The sequence below is a fragment of the Macrotis lagotis genome, chromosome 7, assembly GCF_037893015.1.
Source record: "Macrotis lagotis isolate mMagLag1 chromosome 7, bilby.v1.9.chrom.fasta, whole genome shotgun sequence".
Classification (NCBI taxonomy): Eukaryota; Metazoa; Chordata; class Mammalia; order Peramelemorphia; family Peramelidae; genus Macrotis; species Macrotis lagotis.
Genome location: NC_133664.1, coordinates 25,096,892 through 25,117,136, shown reverse-complemented (window position 1 = coordinate 25,117,136; position 20,245 = coordinate 25,096,892). Strand labels below are relative to the sequence as shown.

At 37.8% G+C, this 20,245-nt stretch overlaps 1 protein-coding gene across 4 annotated transcripts in view; it reads left to right on the top strand.

Moving 5' to 3' along the window:
- The window catches only part of ZCWPW2 (zinc finger CW-type and PWWP domain containing 2), a 475,923-nt gene that overhangs the window by 74,198 nt on the left and 381,480 nt on the right, over positions 1-20,245 (top strand). For all 4 annotated transcript variants that reach the window (XR_012470450.1, XM_074195633.1, XM_074195634.1 and 1 more), the window contains exon 4: positions 18,700-18,814. Coding sequence is in view for 3 of the 4 variants with exons in the window: in XM_074195633.1 (XP_074051734.1) it covers positions 18,700-18,814 (115 nt within the window). In the remaining variant the exon portion in view is untranslated. The remainder of the gene's footprint in view (positions 1-18,699; positions 18,815-20,245) is intronic.

Here is a 20,245-nt window from a genome sequence, read left to right as displayed (position 1 = left end):
TTTCAGCTCTGTTCCTAGGAACTACTCAGTTTCAGAAGCAGAGAAGCCAAAGGTCAAAGCTCCCAGGACTCTCATCAAAAAGAAAGAATGGTATTATCTTCTAGTTTCTGTCAAAGGATGTTCTGATTGTTTAGATTACTGATTGCTGGTAACAGCCATTTAAAAGAAGGGCAAGATATCCTCATCATTAACTTTCTAATGAATTGCCCACAATTCTGCACAAGAAAGGGCAAACCAGAGCTTAGCTAGAAGAGGAAGTAGAATTGTACATCACTATGACATATTGGTAACATCAGGGAGTTAAACTGAATATTTGATGCTTAAACTTTCTTTAGTAAGGGGTGGAGAAAAGACAGGGATTTCCTGAGTGCTCCCACATTTTCCAAATAACTTTAATATAACACTGCAAAAGGAAATTTGTAGGGGGCAGAACAACAAAAGGTTGGAATGAAACAATTTTCCATTCCAGAAGGTAGGTGCTGCTTCTTAGAGGTGGTACCAGGAACAGGACTCTTGTTGCATTGCCCAAATGCTAATCTTGATTACAGTCACAGGATGAGGAGGCACATTAGCACACCTGAGCTTGCCTCAGGCAGGGGTAGGCCTTGGGGGCACCTGCTTACTGTTCCAGGACAGGAAAGAGTGTTTGGGGACTCTCAGACTAGAGACAGGCCTGGAGGGTATGTAAACATCTCTTTAGATAATACAACCTTAGAAGAACTGAAAACTTACAGCTCCCCAGAATTAGCTTTGAATATAACTATACCAAAAAACCTGCAGCTTGAGACAGTGTCCTCTCCATCCTGGGAGCAGAGCAAAAGTTTAAGACAGTTAAATGTCAAGAAATAGGCTAGGAAAATTAGCAAATAACAAAAAAGAACCTGACCAAAGGAAATTACTATGGTGATAAGGAAGATCAAATAACAAACTCAGAAGGCAACAAAGTCAAATTTGCTCCATTCAGAGCTTCAAAGAAAAATGTGATTTGATCTTAGGACCATAAACAATTCCTGGAAGAGCTCAAAAGGGATTTTAAAAATCAAATAAGAAAGGTAGAGGAAAAAATTTGAAAATGAAATGAGAGTGATAAAAGAAAATCATGAAAAAAAGTAATGACTTGGTAAAGGAGGCATAAAAAAACACTGAGGAAAGCATCACCTTAAAAAAACAGAATAAGATAATGGTAGAAAGAGGAACAAAAATCCACTGAAGAGAACTCCTTAAAAAAAAAGCAGAATTGGCCAAATGGAAAAAATTGGTATAAAATTTCCCTAAAGAAATTAATTCCTAAAAAATTAGAATTTAAGAAATGGAAGCTAACAACTCTGTAACACATCAAGGAATGATAGAACAAAATCAAAAGACAAAATGTGAAATATTTCATCAGAAAAACAACTAAGCTGGAAAAATATATATTTCAAATACAAGATTCCAGAGAAATATAAAAAAGTCATTAGGAAAGAAAAATAATAAGGGATTCAATAAGATAAACTATTACATTTCTACATGGGAAGATGATATTTGTAACTCCTAAAAACTTTCTCATTATTAGAGCAGTTAGAAGAAGCATAAATAGACAGAAAACATAGGCATGAGTTTAATGTGATGATATTCTGAAAAAAAGAAATTAAAGGATGAGAAAGGAATTCATGGAAAAAGTGGGGAAAGGATGGGTAGAATGGTGTGAATTTTCTCACATATAAAGAATGGGAAAAAGCTTTTATAGTGGAGAAGACAGGATGATGGGGTGGGCAGTTCTTGAATCTTACTTTCATTGGAATTGACTCAAACAGAGAATAACATACACACTTGGTTTTTTAAAGAAATATAATTAAAGGAAAAAACCGTAAAAAAGAAATATAATTAAAGGGAAAGGAGCGAGGGAGAAGGAGAGAAAGGAAAGGAGGAAGAAAAGGGAAGGGGACTGAAAGAAGGGAGGACAGATTGGGGGAGGTGGAAGTCAGAAACAGATTACTCTTGAGGATAGAGTAAAATAAGATTTTACATACAGAGAGAGAGAGAGAGAGAGAGAGAGAGAGAGAGATAGGATGTAGAGACATTTGTGGCAGCTAGGTGGCATAGTGATAGAGTATTAGGCTTTGAGCTATGTAGGCTTCTCTTTTTCAATTCAAATCAGCCTTCAGACATTTTTTTAGCTATGTAACCCAGGACAAGTCATTAAACTCTGTTTTCCTCAGTTCCTCATCTGTAAATTGAGCTGGAGGAGAAAACAGCAGATCTCTCCAGAATTTTTGCCAAGAAAACTCTAAATGGGATCACAGTCACACATAACTAAAAGTAACTGAAAAAATAAACCATCATCTTAATGTAAAAAAAAAAAAAAATTATAGCAGGTTTCTCTGATACAAGCCTTCTTTCTCAAATGTATAGAAAATTGAATCAAATATATGAATGCAAGTCAAGAGCTATGAAAGACAAGGGATATGAAAAGATAGTGTTCAGATAAAATAATCAAAGCTAACTATAATACTATGAAAATATTTAAAATTTCAATTAGAAAAATGCAAATTAAAACAACTCTGAGGTACTACCTAAAAGATTGGCTAATAGAATAGAAACGGAAAATGACAAATGTTGGAGATGATGTGGGAAAATTGAGACACTAATGCATTGTTAGTGGAATTGTTAACTAGTCCAGCCATTCTGAAAACAATTTGAAACTATGCCCAAAGAGTTATAAAATTGTATATACTCCTTGACCCAGAAATTCCACTAGTAGGTCTGTATCCCAAAGAGATATAAAAAAGGACATATTTCTACAAAAATATAGCAGCTCTTTTTGTGGAGACAAAGAATTGGGGAAAAAGGGGAGTTCATCAACTGGGGAATGGTTTAACAGGTTGTAATATATAATTGTGATGGAATTATATTGTGCTATAAAAAAATGATGAGCAGAATGCTTTCAGAAAAATCTGGAAAGACTCACATGAATTGATGCAAAGTGAAGTGAGCAGAACCAGGAGAACATTGTACACGTTAATAGCAATATTGATTGATGATGAGCCATGAATCACTTTGCTATTCCAAGCAAAACAATTATCTAAAACAATTACAAAGAACTTATAACAAAAATGTTATCTACCTTTAGAAAAAGAACTGATGGAGTCTGAATGAAGATCAAAGATTTTTAAAAACTTTGCTTATTTCTTCTCCTTTTTCTAGTTTTTTTCTATAATTGTCTTTCAAAACAAGACTAAGATGGAAATATGTTTTGCATGACTGCTCATGTATAATCTATATTTAATTGCATGCTTTCACAAGGAGGGGTAAAGGGGGGAGAAAGAGAGAAAGAATTCAAATTTGTATTATTTTATTTTCCCTAGTTACTTGCAAGAACAAGTTTCAGTGTTTACTTTTAAAACCCTGAGTTCTAAATTCTCTCCTTTCCTCCAGTTCCAGTTCTCCTCACTGAGAAAGCAAGTTATTTGATACAGGTTAGAAATATGTAGTCATGATAAACATTATCACAATAATTATGTTGTAAGAGTAAACATAAGAAAAGAGAAACCTCAAGAAAAATACAGTTAAAAATTAGTATTAGTATTATTCATTAGTATTCAGACACTATCTTTAATATGGATAATATTCTTTACTTTAAGTCCTTCAGAGTTAGCTTGGGTCACATAGTTTTAAAAGGTAGGTCATTCACAACTACTCATCCTACAATATTGTAGTTACTTTGTATATAATCCATTTTCTATTGCATCTGCTCAAGTAAGTTTTTTACTGAGATCAACTTGGCCATGATTTCTTATAAGAAAATAGCATTTCATCATAATCATTTATCACAGTTTATTCAACTATTCTTCAATCTATGGGTATCCCCTCAACTCCATTTCCTTGCCAAAAGAAAAGAACTGCTATAAATGTCTTCATACAAGCTCCTTTTCCTTCCTGTTTTTCAGATCTTTTGTAATAAAGACTTGGTAGTGGCATTGCTGAGGCAAAGTATAGACATCGTTTTTTTTTTTTTTTTTAGGTTTTTGCAAGGCAAATGGGGTTAAGTGGCTTGCCCAAGGCCACATGGCTAGGTAATTATTAAGTGTCTGAGACTGGATTTGAATCCAGGTACTCCTGACTCCAGGGCTGGTGCTTTATCCACTATGCCACCTAGCCGCCCCCTAGGCATGGTTTTATAATCCTTTGGGCATAATTCCAAATTGCTCTACAGAATTGTTGTATCACTTCACATCTCCTCCAACATCTCATTTTCCCCAATCCTCTCCAACTTTTGTCACCCTTTCTTTCTGTCCTATTTAGCAAATCCAAAAAGTATAGCAGTCAGAACTGTTCCAACCCACATTTCTTCAATCAGTAGTGAATTTTTAAAAAATGATTTAAATAGTTCCCATTGATAAACCAATTCTGAAAACTGTTCACACCTTTTATTCATTTATCATGGAGGAATGGTTCTTATTTTTTATAAATTTTACTCATCAGAGAAACTTATTTCAATATTTTTTTCCTCACAGTTACTTTTGCTAACTGTATTTCATTCTATCCTGTACCCCCTGTTCCTATATGTTATCTCTCTCTCCTTTCACCCTGTCCCTCCTCAAAAGTGTTTTGCATCTGACTAACCCCCCCCCCCCACAAGATTCCCTTCCTTTTATTACCCCCCCCCCCCCCATTTTCTCCCATAACTTTCTCCTCCTACTTTTCCTCTAGGGTAAGATAAATTTCTACAAAAAGTTGAATGTGTATGTTATTCCTTCTCTGAGCCAATTCCAGTGAGAATAAGACTCATTCACTCTCCCTCAGGTCTGCACTGTTCCATTCCATTGCAGAAACCTTTTCTTGCCTCTTTTGTGTGAAATAAGTTACCCCATTCTCCCATCCCATTTTCTTTTCTCCCTGTACATTCTTTTGTCACTCATTAACTCCATCTTTTTTTTTTTGGCAAGGAAATAGGATTAAGTGGCTTGCCCAAGGCCACACAGCTAGGTAATTATTAAATATCTGAGGCCCGATTTGACTCCAGGGTCGGTGCTCTATCCACTGCACCACCTAGCTGCCCCAACTCTTTTTGACATATTGTCCCTTCAAATTCAGCTTCCAGCTATGCCTTATCTATATATGTTCCTTCTATCTGCCCTAAAAAATGAGAAAGTTCAAATGAGTAATCAGCATTATCTTCCCATGCAGTAATATAAACAGTTCAACATCATTAAGTCCTTTATGATTTGCCTTTCCTGTTTATCTTTTTATGCTTCACTCCAGTCTCATAATTGAAGACCAAATTTTCTGTTCAGCTATATATATTTTTTTTAATCAGGTAAGTTTGAAAGTCTCCTATTTCATTGAATGTTCATGTTTTCCCTTGAAAGAAATTGTTCAGTTTTGCTGGGTAGTTGAATCTTGATTGTAATTCATAATCTTTTACCTTCCAGAATATCATATCCTAAGCCCCTTAATCCTTTAATATGGAAGCTGCTAAATCTTGTGTTATCCTGATTGTGACTTCAAGATAGGTGAATTCTTTCTTTCTTGTTGTTTACATTTTTTTTTGTCCTGGGAGCTCTGAAATTTGACTGAACAGTCTTGGCAGTTTTTATTTGGAATCTCTTGCAGGAAGTGATTGGTAGATTCTTTCAATTTTATTTTACCCTCTGCTTCTAGATTATCAGGACATTCTCCTGGATAATTTCTTGAAAAATGATGTCTAGGTTCTTTTTGTTTGCTTGTTTGTTTCTGGCTTTCTGGTAGTCCAATAATTTTTAAATGATCTCTCCTAAATCTGTTTTCCAGGTCAATTGCTTTTTCCAATGAAATATTTCACATTTTTCTTCTAATTTTTATTCTATTGGTTTAGTCTTATTGTTTCTTGATTTCTCACAAAGTCCTCAGCTTCCCTTTGCTCCATTCTATATTTCAAGGAATTAGTTTAGTTTCTTCAATGAGCTTTTAGTATCTCCCTTTCCATTTGGCCATTTCTGCTTTTTAAAGGCATTCTTCTCATTGGCTTTTAGACATATTTTTCCATTTGGCCCAGTCTGCTTTTTAAGGTGGTTGTTATCTCCTTCACCAAGCTACTGACTCAGTTTTCATGATTTTCTTGGATCACTCTCATTTCTCTTCCCAATTTTTCCTCTTAATTCCCTTACTTGATTTTCAAGCTTCTTTTACAGTTCTTCCATGATCTGAGACCTATTCATATTTTTCTTGGAGACTTTGGATGTAGAAGCTTTGACTTTGTTATCTTCTTCTGACTGTATTTTGATCTTCCAAATGACCATAGTAACTGTTGTCAGATTTTGTTTCTGTTGTTTACTCATTTCCCCAGCCTATGACTTGATCTCAACTCTTTGTTAAGATGGGGCTCTGTTTCTAGGATGGAGGTCACTGTCCCAAACTTTTGGGGATTTTTGCATACGTTTTCAGAGATACTTCTAGGAACCTGCAAGTTTTCAATTCTTCCATGGTCTTCTGAGAGGTTATGATTACTCTCCTGACCTGTGCTCCACTCTGTAGGTGACCACAGGCATTCCCCTCTACCTTGGAACTGTGAGGACAGCTCCTGCTCTGTTGTGCTACTGCTCCTCTTTCTGAGACTGGGGCTCCAGACTCTGATCTAGATCTGAATATGGACTAAGCAACAGAGTCCTACCTCAGGGATAGCAAGGAGACTCCTGTAATCTCCTTCAGACCTCCCCGCTTCCCGTCCTTGGTCAGAGAGCTCCAGAAGCAGATGCTGCTACTGGTTTTGTAGTTCCTGAGACCTGCTCCTGGGCTGCTGCCCTGGACAGCGCTCCTCTCTCACTCCCCTGCAGCAGACTTTTCCTGTTGACCTTCCATGTTGTCCTTGGCAATCCCTGAACTGTGATATCTAGAAACCCCCACCATTGCCACGGACCCAGATGCCCTGCTTCCTACTACTGGATTACTGGGTCTGGTTCCCTCTGGCATGGTCTGAGCTTCTCTATGCTCCTGTCTCACCCTGGTGCAGTAGACCACAAGATCTTCCAAGTTGTCTTGGGCTGGAAGATTGTTTCCATCAGTCTTTCTGTTGGTTCTGTCACTCTAGAATTTGTTTAGAATCATTATTTATAGGTATTTGCAGTGGTTTGGGGGAGACCTTGATGAGTCCATGCCTTTACTCTGCCATCTTGATTCAGCCCCAAGAACTCAAATTTATTTTTTTTAGCTTTTTGCAAGGCAAATGGGGTTAAGTGGCTTGCCCAAGGCCACACAACTAGGTAATTATTAAGTGTCTGAGGCCATATTTGAACTCAGGTACTCCTGACTCCAGGGCCCATGCTCTATCCACTGCGTCACCCAGCTGCCCCTATGAACTCAAATTTTTTTTAAAAAAATTAATGCTAAAAATTGTTTTATGTTTATTAAAAATAACATTTTAAAATATAAAAATCCTCAAAGCTTTCCTTAGTGAAGATTCATTCCAAAGGAAAATCATTAAGGATTCCTTTAGACTGCTCAGAACAAGCATATCTAAGAAATTTTGCCTAATGCACTTGCATGAATAATTAGCTAGTTGTCAAAACCCTTTATATAAATTTATGAAGTTATTTAAATTGTTTGTACTTCTTGGTTCTAATTTTCTATATTTCTAACAGACTTGTTTTTGATTTTGAAATTTTCTAAATTTCTGTTTTAGTTTCTAAATTTCAATTGTACCTAACAGCATTGATTCTAATTTCCTCTTTTTGAAACTTGAGCTACTAGCTAGTTACCTGTAATGAAGATACTAGGTAGTTGTAATCATATTTTGACTCCAAAGGAGTAATTTTAGGAGGAATTGGCTTGATTCCTTTTATTATTAGTTCAATTAGGCATTATGTGATTATAATAAAACAGTATGCCATTCACATGATTCTCAGTTTTATAAATTCCATAAAATTTAAGTTGCCTGAACTGGAAAGTCTTTTTATAATGGCAAAAGTCCTGCCAATTTTTTATATGAATCAATAATGCATAAACAAAGCTTACATATCATAATTTTTCAGGGTTTATAAGAATTGACTTTATCATTGTCCAAGAAGCAATATTACTGTATTTCTTGCTACCAAGTACTGGTAATAACAATTTACAAGGATAAAAATGCTTTATAGAGACATTTATTTTAATATCTAATTGTCTTAATTAGTGATAATAGACAAAAATCTGTAAAGTTCTTTTAGGATTTTTAGAGTACTTTGTCTTATTGGATTCTTATAACCTATAAGGAGTCTAGTCCTTGAACTTTAAACTGTGTCCTTAAACTCTTTGGTGCAGTAGAGTATATCTACTTGATTCTTTAAAATGTACTAGGGAAGTAGGCTCATTTGCTGTCATTTTTATGCCTGTTTTCGAATCTTGCAAAATTCATGGTCAGGAAATTCTTCCTCTGCTACTACTTAAAATCATTTCTTCGTTGATCCTGATACGGCAGTGGAGTCATTAGAAATGCCGCCCCGCAAATAATGAGAAAAGCAAAACAAAACAGGAATGAAGGAAGATTGGCACTTCTAGACCTCCAACCTATAAAGTCACAATCATCCAATTATTTAATGAGAGTTAAATAAGACTTTAATAGATCAGTGGCATAGAGTAGATAAGTTAGAATTGCAACGATTGAACAGAGTTTGATAAACTCAAGATCATAAACTACTTGGTGTAGAACTTGGATAAAAATGCTAGGGAAACTTAGAGTAGTTGGATATAAGAGAATGGAGAATCCAAATTAAAATAACTTTGGGGTTTCACTTTACATTTAGCAAATTTGAAAATATGATTTAAGCTTGTAGAGATTGAAGGAAGATATTAATGCTGCTACATTGTTATTAAAACTGAAGCACTTCAATTATTTTTTTAAAAGACTTTATTATATGAGAAAAGTCAATATATTTTTTGACTTTAAGATCCTAGTAGGCAAAGATAGATTAAAAAGGTCCTAAAGCAAAATATTCATAGTAGTATTTTGGTGGGGCAGGTAGTAAAGAAATGTAAACAACATGGGTGCCCATTTATTGGGGCTTTTGAATGTTATTGGATATATTTATCTCATAAGAAACAAAGAATGTGAGAAATTCAGAGAAATGTAAGGAAACCTGCATGTGTAAACTGATAAAAAAGTAGAGGGTATAGAACTAGAAAAACAAACAAAATTATTACAGCAATGCAATAAGAAAAATATTGCCCAACTGGTCAATAATTGTAATGTCCCACCTTGACTTTAGAGGAAAGATGAAACAATATGTTGTCAAAATACAGTTGTCTCTTCTGCACCACAGAGGTTAGGGGCATAGCGCCTTTATGATCTGGAAAGTCTGTGTAAAATTTTTTGGCTCTCCCTTTGTACCAGAGGAAAAGTCTGATTTTTTTTTATTTGTATGAGGCCTTTACTTGTAAAATTTGGGTTGATATTATATTATACATATATTTTATGCATATCTGAGTTTTTTAACTGTTTTCTGTGTTGTCTTATGGCTTTTGTGTGTTATCTGCAGTACATACAAAACTCCTCTCAAATTCCCATTTAATTTCTTATGCTGATCCATGATGGGAAAAAGTAGCGATGTGGAAGGAATAACTACACTATTTCCTTTTGTTGGACATATAGGAAACTATGGGTATAGAATGTTGCATACCCTGAGATATATGGTCATTGGTTTACTGGCTTTTTCTTTATCAAAAGGAAAAACTCACTGAGTCTCATGGACTGAGAAGTGTATCTGAAGGATGATAATGAAAACAAAAGGCATCCATAAACCTTTAGAAAAGGAAAGGAAAGGAAAGTTATCTGAGATATAGTGTCTTTAAGGTTTTAACTTCACATGCCCACTAGGAAGGGCGCAGAGGTGTTGAGATGGAAGATGGAGTGTATTTGTATGTTTGTGTGTGTGTGTGTGTGTGTGTGTGTGTGTGTGTGTGTGTGTCTTGACTTTGATATGAAGGTTTTGTCAGATTCAGTGTCTTAGAGCATTTGAAGGTGTCCCTCCCTAACCAGGCTGTCCCTTGGAAGTCTTCCCAGCACATTTCCTACTTGATGCTTTCTGGTAGCGCTGGATCTACTCCTTCCTAACCTCGAGCTCCCAGCAGCAGGCCCTGCAAAGGCCTTTCCTTTAGAGTCAGGACCACTGGACAGACAGCCAGAGCAGACTCTTCTGGAGCCCATGTTCTCCACCAGGCACCAGGCCTGGGATGGTGCTTATGTGCTGAGCACTTTAGCTGACTGTCTCATTTGATCCTGTGAGGTATCTGTCATTATTATTCTCATTTGACAGTTGAAGAAACTGAGGTTAAATGACTTGTCACAGGGTTATACAGCTAATAAGGATCTGAGGCTTGATTTGAACTCAGACCTTCCTGCCTCTGGATAGAGTGGTGCTGCCAGCTACTTTTATAAATACAAACAAATGAGACAGTCCTTCCTTTCAAAAAGCTTATTTTTTAATTTTGTTTTTCATTTAAGACAATGGGATTAAGTGACTTGCCCAAGGTCACACCACTAGGTAATTATTAAGTGTCTGAGGTCACATTTGAAGTCAGGTCCTTCTGACTCAGGAACAGTTCTCTATTTGCTGTGCCACCTAGTTGCCCCCAGCTTAGTATTTTAATGGGAGAAGGCAACACAAAAGAGAGAGCTGAAAAAATGGAAGAGGGTGCCATAGGGGCTGCAGTGACTTCAGAGTGAGAAGGCTGGCAGAGATGTCTAGAGAGGCAGGAGGGAAGCCAGGAGAGTAACGTGGGGAAATAGATACTACAAGTGTTGAGCCTGCCTTCATTTTACCAAAAAGAGAGGACCAGTACCTAAGAGATGTAGCCACCTTGCCTTAGTCCCAATTTTAATCCTCATTTGAGCTCTAGACTTGGGCTCAGTCCTGAGCCTGACCCTTGGCTATGGTCAGTGGGCTCCACAGCCTACATCTTCTGGGTTCCAACTTCAGGAAAAGATTTTCAATGACTAAATGGTAAAGGCAAAACCACTCCAAATGGTTTAGAGGGAAATTAGACCAAATATTTCTTTAATAATTATTTCTAAGAAAATAAATGAAAATTATGTGAACTCCTCAGGTATGTTTTGAATGTTCAAGAGTTCATCTTACTGACATTAGGAAATGAATTGCCCTTGTAGACAATTTGGATTTTTTAAAAGTGCCACGTGAAAGAGATTCTCACTTAAGAATACAGAATTCATTATAAAAGAGATAGCAAAGAGCTCTTCATTCTACAATTCTAAAACTGTTTATTTGTTTTACCACTAGATGGCACAGACCTACTGGAGAGTTCCAAAGGGCTCCCAAATAGGTTTGCTTTCTTTACCTCTTCCAAAATGATTGATGAAGTATTTCTTTTCAAACTGACATTTCTCAAACAAATGACTAGATTTCAAGTTCTCAGCACTTTATCAGGTGTTTCATTTTACATGTTCTGTATTTTATATATATATATATATATTCTTTTTTGATTATTGCTTTAGTATTGAAATGACCCAAACTTGTAAGGAGGGGACCTCATCTTCTGAAGTTCAAATCTGATCTCAGATACTTATTAGATGTATGACCCTGGGCAAGTCATTTTATCCTCTTTACCTCTGTTTCCCCATCTGTAAAATAAACTGGAAAAAGAAATTGCCAACTCTCCAGTATCTTTGCCAAAATTCCAAATGGGGTCATAATGAGTTGGACATGCCTGAAGTGACAGGCTAACAACCACCAATTTTCATTTTAAAAAATTAAGTTACATGACCCTAGATTTCTCTTTTTTCTTCCTTCCTTTATCATCTTCTCTCCCATAATTTTGGGAGCTTCTTAAGAGTGGGTTCTGCTTTAGAGCAACTAGATGGCACACTGGATAGAGCACTGGTCCTGGAGTCAGAAGTACCTGAGTTCAAATCTGGCCTCAGACACTTAATAATTACCTAGCTGTGTGAACTTGGGCAAGTCACTTAATCCCATTGCCTTGTAAAAAAAAAAAGAAAAGTCCTTCTTCCTGCTTTTCCTTGGATTTATCATTAGCATAATTTCTGTCATGTAGTAAGTAGGTGCTTAATAAATACCTGTTAGCTAACTGACTATCTGTTCCTCCCTTCCCCCTCTCCTCTCCTCTCCTCTCCTCTCCTCCCCTTCTCCTTTCCTCTCTTTTCTTTTCCTGAAAAATATCTATAGCCTAGACCTTTTTCCAAACTGCACTTGGTTTATTCATTTTATCCCGGAAACAGAAATGTATTCTTTTAAGCTCTGGGAAAGATTAGAAATGTAATAGCTCCTATTTCTAGTCTCCTTTACAGATTACAGGAGTGCAAATATTATCCGTATTTTACAGTAAAAATGCCATGATTCATAGAAGTTCAAGGACTTAGTCAAAGTCCCTGACTTAAAGCAGAGGGGGCTATCCCCTCAGCCGTGATCCCCTCAACACTCTAAAGATGTCCAGTTCTAGATCTGACCATGAATGTCTCTGGAGTCCCAGTCGGAGGGGGTTCCAGACTTTCCAATTTGTTCTGAACTCCTTGCCACAGACACAAGGTGACTTCAAGTAGAAGACCCCATGGGTGGAGCTGGGATGGGCCAAGACTGAAGTCCTTGTGTTTGAGAAGAATGTGACAGAATCATAGAGTTCATTTTGGTCCTCTTCTGTCAGGCTATCAAAGCCAGAACTATAAAGATCCTTGCTCTTTGGGCTCCTAAAGGACTGGTTTAAAAGTGCAGATTGAAGCAATCGGGGGGGTGGGGCAGGACTTGGCTGGGAGCCCAACTCTGGCCAACAGTGGTTCTCCGTGCTTGCGCCTGGCAGCCCCGAGCAGGGTTCTCCCCTCCTGGAGCCTTAGCAAAGCCTGGAACACAAATGGATGAAGGGAAGGCAAATCAGTGTCTATTGCTCCCCCCACTCCCCCCCCCAAAAAAAAACTGAAGTGAGAGAGTGAAGGGTATGGGGAGGTAAGTGCAGCAGAAAAGCTTAAGAGAATTGCCCTGGTTCGAGTTGGGTTTCCAGACCGGGGTGGAGAGGGTTGAGGTCTCCTGGCAGTGGCCTCCTTTTGGAGTGCCATCTGGGTGGGGCGCTCTGAGATAGACAAAAGCATGGGTCAACTACCTCTCCCCTCCAAGGACTCCCCAGGCCCAGCAACTCTGAGAAAGCTCATTCTAAAAGAGCATTCAGCTGGGGGTGAGCAAGGGAGAGGAAGGATCTGAAGTCCAAGAAGATTCTTGGTGAAAAAAAGAGAGGAAGTCAAATCTCATGAAATGGTAGCAAGACAGCCTGAGGTGAACATCATTGGTATGGACCAGGGCCAGAACCCTTAATGATGAGCTGAAGCTCCCTGGGTCAGAACAGAGTTTCGCCTCAGCCTCGAGGAACCCAGAAATAGCTCAGGAGGCTCTGCCTGGAACTTTGGCCACCTGGGCTCCCAAACTAGTCCTCCAGTATCTCTCCAGGGGAGGAGCATTTCTGAGAGTGGTTCTGTAGGGACCTTCCCACAACCTTTCTGACCTTGGACACTTTACGTTCCCAAGCCCTTGTTTTCTCATCTCTGATAGGAGAGGTTGGAGGTGACTTTTAAAGTCCTTTCCAGCTCTAAATCCATGATTGTAAACAATCTTTTCATTTGGGTTTTGTGCTTTGCTTAGTCTGTCTGCACAGAATGGGGACTTAAGTCTAGAATGTCATTTTCTTCTATCTAGACAATGTGGCACAGCAAAAAGGAGCATTGGATATGAAGTCTTGAGGGCTGGGTTTGATTCCCTTCTCTGCCTCTGACTAGAATCCCTGTGTGTGACCTTGGGCAAATCACCTCACTGTTTTTGCCTTTGTGTGTTATCATCTGCAAATTAAAAGAGTTGGAGTAGATGGTCTCTGAGGTCCCTTCCATCTCTAAATGATTGGATCTGGGAAGCCATGTCTATAATTGAACCTCTCATAGTATCATGGGAAGTTGTTGTAACATTTTGCTAAAATTAATAATATTGATTTTAAATGTGATATCATTTATACTAATATCTATTACTTGAAACTGAGAATATTTAGTATTGTGTATATTATAGAATGAAGCAAGTGAGATTCTCAGAGGAATTCTTAGATTGACAGAAAAATATTAGTTTCTTATTAATTTCCCTCCAAATGAATCAATTCATCAAAACTAGGCCCTTGAACTCCATTGTGTACTTAAACTTAGGATATACCTCTGAATTGATTATAGACATGCGTGAGTATGTGATCTGTTTACTCCAATAATTAGCTATACATACATATGTATGTATAAAATATACAAATCTATCTCTAGGACATTGATAACCTGGAATGCTTTTAGAAGGTTACCAGCATGGTAAGGGTTTCAGTCTCAAGACAAAAGAATTTATGGAAGTAGCTGTGCATATTTAACCCCAATCAGAGAAGACAAGGGAGATAGGCTAGATCTTGAAGTGTTTGAAAGAATGTCATGAGAGATTTGACTCATTTTGCTTGGATTGAGAAAGAAGATCTAGGAGCAATGGGAAGTCATAGAAAGAGACTTACCAGTTGGATGCAAGGAAGACATTTGTACAGTAAGACCTTCCAAAGGTACCCTACTAGGCTGCCTTCAGGAGCTCAGAGGTTCCTGGGAGATTAAATTCACAACTAGGTGAAAAAGTTCTTGTGGACTTTCCAATTCTAATGTAAGGCTAATGATATGAGACTGTCCAAAAAGGCCATTCCTATTCAAAGAGTCTATGATTAATTGTGCTTATATTATCATGACTATTCCTTCATAGAAGAATGGGATTTCTTTTTTTTAATTTATTTTTTATTCTCATTTTGTACAAATGTTTTTTTACATTAATAAAATATTCTTGGTTACAAGTAAATAAAATACCCCTCACCCCCATGAATATAGATAGACTTGCTTGGGTGAAAAAAATAAAGGGGAGAGAAAAAAAGTTAAAATAAAAAAAATAATAGTAATAATTGTAGGTATGGCTAGGTGGCGCAATGGAAGAAGCACCAGCCCTGGAGCCACGAGCACCCGAGTCCATATCCAGCCTCGTAAACCCAATAATCACCCAGCCATGTGACATGCAAGCCACCCAATCCCCACTGCCCTGCAAAAACCAAAAAGAAGGAAAAAAAGGACCCAAAATAAAATAGTAATAATAGTAGGGGTGGCTGGGCGGCAGACAGAGCATTGGCTCTTGAGCCAGGAGCACCTGGGTCCATATCCGGCCCCAGACACCCAAAGATCACCCTGCTATGTGGCCCCAGGCAGGCCACCCAGCCCCACTTGCCCTGCACCCTCCCCCAAATAATAATAACAAAAAATGTGCTTCAGTCTTTGTTCCAACACCAACACCTCTGTCACAGGTGGATCACATTCTTTATTATAAGTCCATCACAAAAGTTACTTCCATTTTTTCCAACGTTGCCATTGCTGATCGCAACTCCCTCCTTTCTTATTTCTAAACTACCATGTACTATATTTTCTCTCTCCTTTCACTCTGACTCTACTGTAGGGTCGCTGAGTGGCGCAGCAGACAGATCCCTGGTCCTGGGGCCAAGAAGCCTTGAGTCCCCATACCACCCCTTAGGCCCAGAATCCACCTGGTCCTATGGTCCTGGGCAGGCCTTCCAATCCCAGCCCCTTGCAAGAAATAAAAAAGAAAGTGTGTTATATCTGACCACTCTCCCCCCATGGTCCATCCTCTCCTCCTTTATTCACATCCCCACCCCTTCCCCCTGCTCCCTCCTCCTTCTTACTCCAGATGCCTATACCCCATTGAGTATATTTGCTGTTTCCTCTCCTAGCCACCTCTGATGAGAGCAAAGTTTCCCTCATTCCCCCTTGCCTCCTCCCTTCCATATCATTGCAATAGCTCATTGTAATAAAAAAATCTTATTATGTGAAATATCTTGGACTAGTCCCCCTCTCCTTTTTCTTTCTCCCATTCCATTTCCCTTTTTTTCTATTGACTCCATTTTTACACCATATTTTATCTTCGAATTCAGCTTTCTCCTGTGCTTCAACTATAAAAGCTCCCTCTACCTGCTCTATTAACTGAGAAGGTTCATATGAATATTATCAGTATCATTTTTCTATACATGCAGTTCATCCTCATTAAGTCCCTCATATTTTCCCCCTCTCCTCCAATCTCCATGCTTCACCTGAGTCCTGTATCTGAAGATCAAACCTTCTGTTCAGCTCTGGCCATTCCAAAAGGAACATTTGAAATTCCCCTGGTTCATTAAAAGTCCATCTTTTTCCCTGGAAGAGGACATTCAGCCTTGCTGGGTAGTTCATTCTTGGATGCATTCTAAGCTCTTTTGCCTTCTGCTATATTGTATTCCAAGCCCTACGAGCTTCCAATGTAGTTGCTGCTAAGTCCTGTGTGATCCTGACTGCAGCTCCATGATATTTAAACTGTGTCCTTCTGGCTGCTTGTAATATTTTCTCTTTGACTTGGGAGTTCTGGAACTTGGCTATAATATTCCTGGGGGTTGGTTTTTTGGGATCTCTTTCTCGGGGGGGATCAGTGGATTCTCTCCATTTCTATTTTGCCCTCTGCTTCTAGAATATCAGGGCAGTTTTCCTGTAGTAATTTTTTGAAAATGATGTCAAGGCTCTTTTCCTGATCATGACTTTCAGGTATTCCAATAATTTTTAAATTATCTTTCCTAAATCTGTTTTCCATATCAGTTGTTTTTTCAATGAGATATTTCACATTTTCTTCCAATTTTTCATTTTTTTTGGTTTTGAAGTATTGATTCCTGATTTCTGGTAAATTCATCAATCTCCCTGAATTCTATTCTTTGTCTGAAGGATTTGTTCTCCTCAGAGAATTTTCTTATCTCTTTTTCCATCTGGCCAATTTTGCTTTTTAAAGCATTCTTCTCCTCCATAACTTTTTGAACTGTTTTATCCATTTGACCTAAGCTGGCTTTTAGCATGCTATTTTCTTCAGCATTTTTTTGGATTTCCTTGACTAAGCTGCTGATTTCATTTTCATGTTTTTCCTGCATCTCTCTCCTTTCTTTTCCCAGTTTTTCTTCAAACTCCTTCATTTGATTTTCAAAGTCTTTTTTGAGCTCTGTCACAGCCTGAGCCCAATTTCTATTTTTCTTGGAGTCTTTAGATGCAGGAGCTTGTGCTTCCTCATCTTCAGACTGAGTATTTTGATCCTTCTTGGGCTCATTTGCAAAATATTTCTCAATAGTTTTCCTCTTATTTCTCCACTTGCTCATTTTCCCAGCCTGGGCCTGGTTTTGGGGTGCTTCCTGAGCTTTTGTGACACTCCCACAAGGGTCTCAGTGTGTGGGGCTCTGTCCTCCCTCCTGGTCTGTGAATGACCATATGTGCCCCCCTCTGCCACGGGGCTGAGGTGTGGGGGGGAACCTGTTGTTCTATTGGGGGGGCCTAGACTGCAATCAGGATCTGAATGTGGTCAGAGCCCCAGAGTCTTGTCCCAGGGGCAGAGGACAGAGCTTGGCAGTCTCTCTTCACTCCCCTCCCTCAGCTCAATGGGCTCACGTCCTGGGGGCTCCTGCTTACCCGCTCTACCTGCTTCTGTTTCTGGGTCTGGGCTGCCAAAAGACCAAGCTGCTCCCTGTGTGCCCTGAGGGCTGGGCTCCACGTGCTCGCTCTGGCAGATGTCCTGTGCTGTTCCCCCACTTTGTGCCCGGTGCTCCCCGGGGGTGCAGCTCAGGAGACTCCCCCACTGCTCCCAGCGCTCTGGGGCTGCCTCCGGGAGGCTGAAGTCCTTTAGCTCTGGCGGGCCACCCCTCTGGCCCGCAGCCCCTCCAACCCTGGGGAGCAGAGCCTTTCTGCTCTTTTCCAGGTTATCCTTGAGTAGGAGAACTGCCTCACTGGGTCCCTCTGTGGGTTATGTTTCTCGAAAGTTTAGTTAGAGTCCTTAGCTTACAAATTTTATCAGAGAGCTCCTAAGACTCTATCCCTTCATGTTGCCATCTTGGCTCTTCCCCCTGAAGAATGGGATTTCAATGACTTTATGTTCCTGTAACAGAGATGTGATCTTCTTTAAGTAATCACTGGTAGAAGAAAAGATTGAAATATTATTTTGTATTTCACAGGGGGTTTGGTTTGGGGGGGAGAGAAAAACAAAAACCCAAACAATTGAATGTTTTTTCATACCGTGACATTAAAATTTTAAGAAATCTTTAAAAATATACTTTGTAATTTTTAAAAATTACAGTTTAAAGGTACATAAAAATTAAGTTATAAAATTTTGGAAAGAATAATATGTAAGTGTAGAAATGGCAAAAAATTCAGGTTTTGCAACTAATACTATAGAATAGCATGAATTTTTATTGTACCTTATTGTAACATTTTTATTGTAAAATGAGTCAAATCTCCCATGACATTCTTTCAAACACTTCAAGATCTAGCCTATTATAACTTTCTTTAATTTAAATCATTTTTCTGGCTCTTGCTAAATTTAAACAATTATTTTATTAACATATTCATTCTTTGTTGTATAGCTTGAGTTGATTATGTTTATCTAAAATATAATTTGAGGTGATTTCTATTGTAATATATGATGACCTCATAGTGTAGATATGAAAAATTTCCACAGATCTTATTATATCTAAAATGCTCTATTAAATAAGAACTGGATACACAAACAGGAATCTAAAATACAAATTAGATATATAAAATTAGGTATAATTTTAGATCAACATTAGCTAAAAAAATTAAATTAATTTAAAACATCTGTAATTTTTTTTACAGTATGTTATTTTTCTGAATTTCCACAGCCAGAAAAATGCAAATTTGATAAAGGGTGGTATGATAGTGCCCTCCAGGAAGCATACCTATTATATACATTTTCTTGTGAGGAAAGACTGGAGATGTGTCTTCTATCAAAAAAAGGTATGATCAGTTTTTATTTCTAAATGAAGAATGAGTCAAGTAATTTTTGAGTCATAAGTCTCCATATACATATTTGGCTCTCTCTCTCTCTCCATATATATATATATATATATATCATATGTATATAATATGCATATATACACACACATAGACACATACATACAAACACATATATGCATGTAGATATATAGAGATATATAGCTATAGGTTTATACAATCATACTCTGAATGAACAAAATATAATGTTGCATGGAATTCTTTTCATCATTGTTCTCCTTGAATTTTGTTCAAGGGCCCTCTTGTGGATCTCAGGATTATATAACTCAAAATTAAAAATTAAAAAAAATTATCTCTAAACTGTAAACTCAAGTTTTCTTGGTTCTTATTCTGCAGTATTTGTGAATGTTTTTCTATTATACCAAAAACAGTTATACATCTTAAAAAAGTTCAAGGCAATATTGGAATTTTTTTTTGAGTTGGATGGGGACATATTTTTAAGGAGTTATTTTTAGTGAAAATTCTCAGATTTCTGAAACAACACTGGCAGTTGTGATGCCATTGAGTGGGTGGGTAATGCCACTTTTATTTTTTTCACTGACAGTATAACCATTTTATTTTTCCTAAATATCCTTAATATTTTTGAGTCTCATATTAGACAATTAATAAAAATAAGAGGCTAGGGATAATTGCAGCCCAAGGGGCCACTGGAAAACATACATTTGACCTATTCAAAATGTTGACTGTCATTTTTAAAAAGTCTGGATGCAGACAATGTGTCACTCACTCCCTCATTTCTTTCCTCTATTTGATATTGTCTTCCAACTTTGAGATTTTCAGGACCTAAGCAGCTTCATTTATCCTAAAGCAAGCCCTGAAGCTATTAATCTCACCTTGAAATTTTTTTTTCTTTTATCCCTAAAAGTGAAATGTCTTAATCCCCACAGACAATTTGACTATGCTTTCTATTAGAAGGTGGCCTTTTCCAGAATTCAGAGATTTTTCTTAGGTATCAAATAGTGTTCTGTAAAATGATTCAATTTCCGATTTCTCTATAGTAGGTAAACACTATGCAAATATAGGCCAAGGCCTGTTAGAGCAAACTCCAAGGAAGAGAGACACTTTTGATTTAGGACTAATGTTTGTTGGATTAAAATGGTTAGAAGTTTCAAGGACAGAGTTTGATGTACTCTTTCTTTAAAAACGAGGGCTTTCCAGTTATAGATTGAACTACTTTAATAAAGAATACATCACCTTCCTCCTTTTCCTCCTCCTCCTCAGTCAGCATTTTTAATAGTGCTTCAAGGTTTGCCAAATATTTTACAAATCTAGAAACTGGACACCAAATCAAAGAGAATGGTGTAGAGAGAACATTGACTGGGAGGTTGAACTAGATAGTCTCTACAATCCTCTATTCCTCCATTATTTTATTGG